Below are 1,722 nucleotides of genomic sequence, written 5' to 3' on the forward strand. Positions count from 1 at the left end.
GGAAGGGGATAGAGAGAGGGCACAGGGGGGCATTTGGGGCCCACTGTCATTCATTGCTCCCGCCAGGTCTTTCTCCTGTCCCATTGAAATATTCTATGATTCTATGATTCTATTCCCCTTAATGGAAGCTTCTGTGGACACAGCCCATGGGGAGGAGAAGGGAGCTGGTGGCCTTGGAAGTGGATTCTGAGAGTTGTAGTTCCCCAAAGTAACTTCTCCAGCCCCTGAGGGAGAAGCCAAAAGGGGGCAGCCTCCCAGTAGCCCTGGTTCTCCATTGCTCTCTTGACCCATACATTTTCCCAGGTTCCCTCATCCTTCTCCCAGGATGTGAATGTGAATGCTTGCAGACAGAGAGAGGGCCACTGGGCATGGGCAGAGTGCCAGCCCCCCTGGGTAATTTTAACCCCCTTCCTTCCTCCCCTGCAGATGCTGCCTCTACAACGGATCTGGGCCACCAGCGTCAGCTACTCCTCTCAGCCCTGGAGCATCCAGGGGTCCTGCCTGTCCCACACCTCCTCACCTTCCAGTTCCTTCTGTGCCATCTGGGCAAAGTGGCTGCCCACGCTGAGAGCAGCGGGCTCTGCCCACGGGTATTGGGGGAAATCTTCGGGCCTCTCCTGCTTGGTGTGGGCCCAGCCGCCAGGTGGGTGCTGGGTCTATCTCTCTGGGGAGGGGGGGTTGGAAGCAATGTGACCACAGAGCACATGGCACCCTTTCCCCACATTTCCTGATGCCCCTGACCTTGTTTTAGCTGCTTTTGTAATAAGAAGTTGACCCCTGACATAGGGAGGGTGCCCTTCAGGAGTGGAAACATTTCCAAAAATATTTGGGGAGTGGGTACATGTTGAGGGATTTCCCTCCAGCCCCTGAGAACGGCCTGTCCTTCCTTTGGACTTCCATTAAAGCTGACCAGTTTGCTTCATCGTCATTGCTATGGGGAGGTTGTGGTTGGGGGAGAGGTGTGACAAGCTAGGAGGATGCAAATGGAGTGGTGCCATGGATGGGAGTATTTCTTTGCAGAGCCTATGGAACTCGTGGCCACTATCTGGTGTCGCAAGAAAAGGGGAAGGGAGGTTGATGTGCCCAGGGAGGCAATGAATGGATATTGTACACCTCCTGGGTGTGGCCATCAATGTCGTGTTTATCAGAGGCATGTGTGGGGTAGGATGCCAACCCCAGTGCCCCAAACTTCACACTGCCCGCTCTTCCTTCCCCACAGCGCTGAGGTGACCCCTGAGTTCCCTGTCCTCTTCCTGCAGACACTTCTGCAGACCAAAGACCCAGAGGCAGACTTGCCCCCTCCAGGTAAAAAGAGGGGTGGGATCACCCCATGGGGATCTCCTTGGGGATGGAAAGGGGGGCAGGAAGAGAAAGAAAAGTATGCTCTGGACCCAGGGGGGCAGGGGGGGAGAGAAGGATGGGAAGGCCAAAGCAGGGGAATAATACCTGAGCTTTCCTTTCTGAACTATGGGTCCCAGAATCCCAGTGGGATGGGGAGGGGGCTTATTTGCCAAGGGTATTATTGTTAATATTATTATTATTATCATTATTACTAGAAAAGGACCATCTTTCAAGGTCCAGAGGGGATGGCTTATTTGCCAGGGGTGGTATTATTATTATTATTATTATTATTATTATTATTATTATATTTCCCTGCAAAAAAGTTGGAACTCAAAATGACATGCATTTTTTTAAAAAAAACACACACTTAAATAGATTTTA

At 51.9% G+C, this 1,722-nt stretch overlaps 1 protein-coding gene across 1 annotated transcript; it reads left to right on the forward strand.

Annotated features, from left to right (window-relative positions):
• Positions 1–303: 303 nt before the first annotated feature.
• On the forward strand, positions 304–1,305 carry LOC121918620 (phosphatidylinositol 3-kinase regulatory subunit beta-like; the record flags this gene model as incomplete). The annotated part of the gene is made up of 2 exons (XM_042444636.1): positions 304–643; positions 1,220–1,305. Coding segments are annotated over 2 exons (426 nt in total), but the record flags the coding sequence as incomplete, so codon positions are not given.
• Between the last annotated feature and the right edge of the window lie 417 nt (positions 1,306–1,722).

Source organism: Sceloporus undulatus, unplaced genomic scaffold, assembly GCF_019175285.1.
Source record: "Sceloporus undulatus isolate JIND9_A2432 ecotype Alabama unplaced genomic scaffold, SceUnd_v1.1 scaffold_20092, whole genome shotgun sequence".
NCBI lineage: Eukaryota > Metazoa > Chordata > Lepidosauria > Squamata > Phrynosomatidae > Sceloporus > Sceloporus undulatus.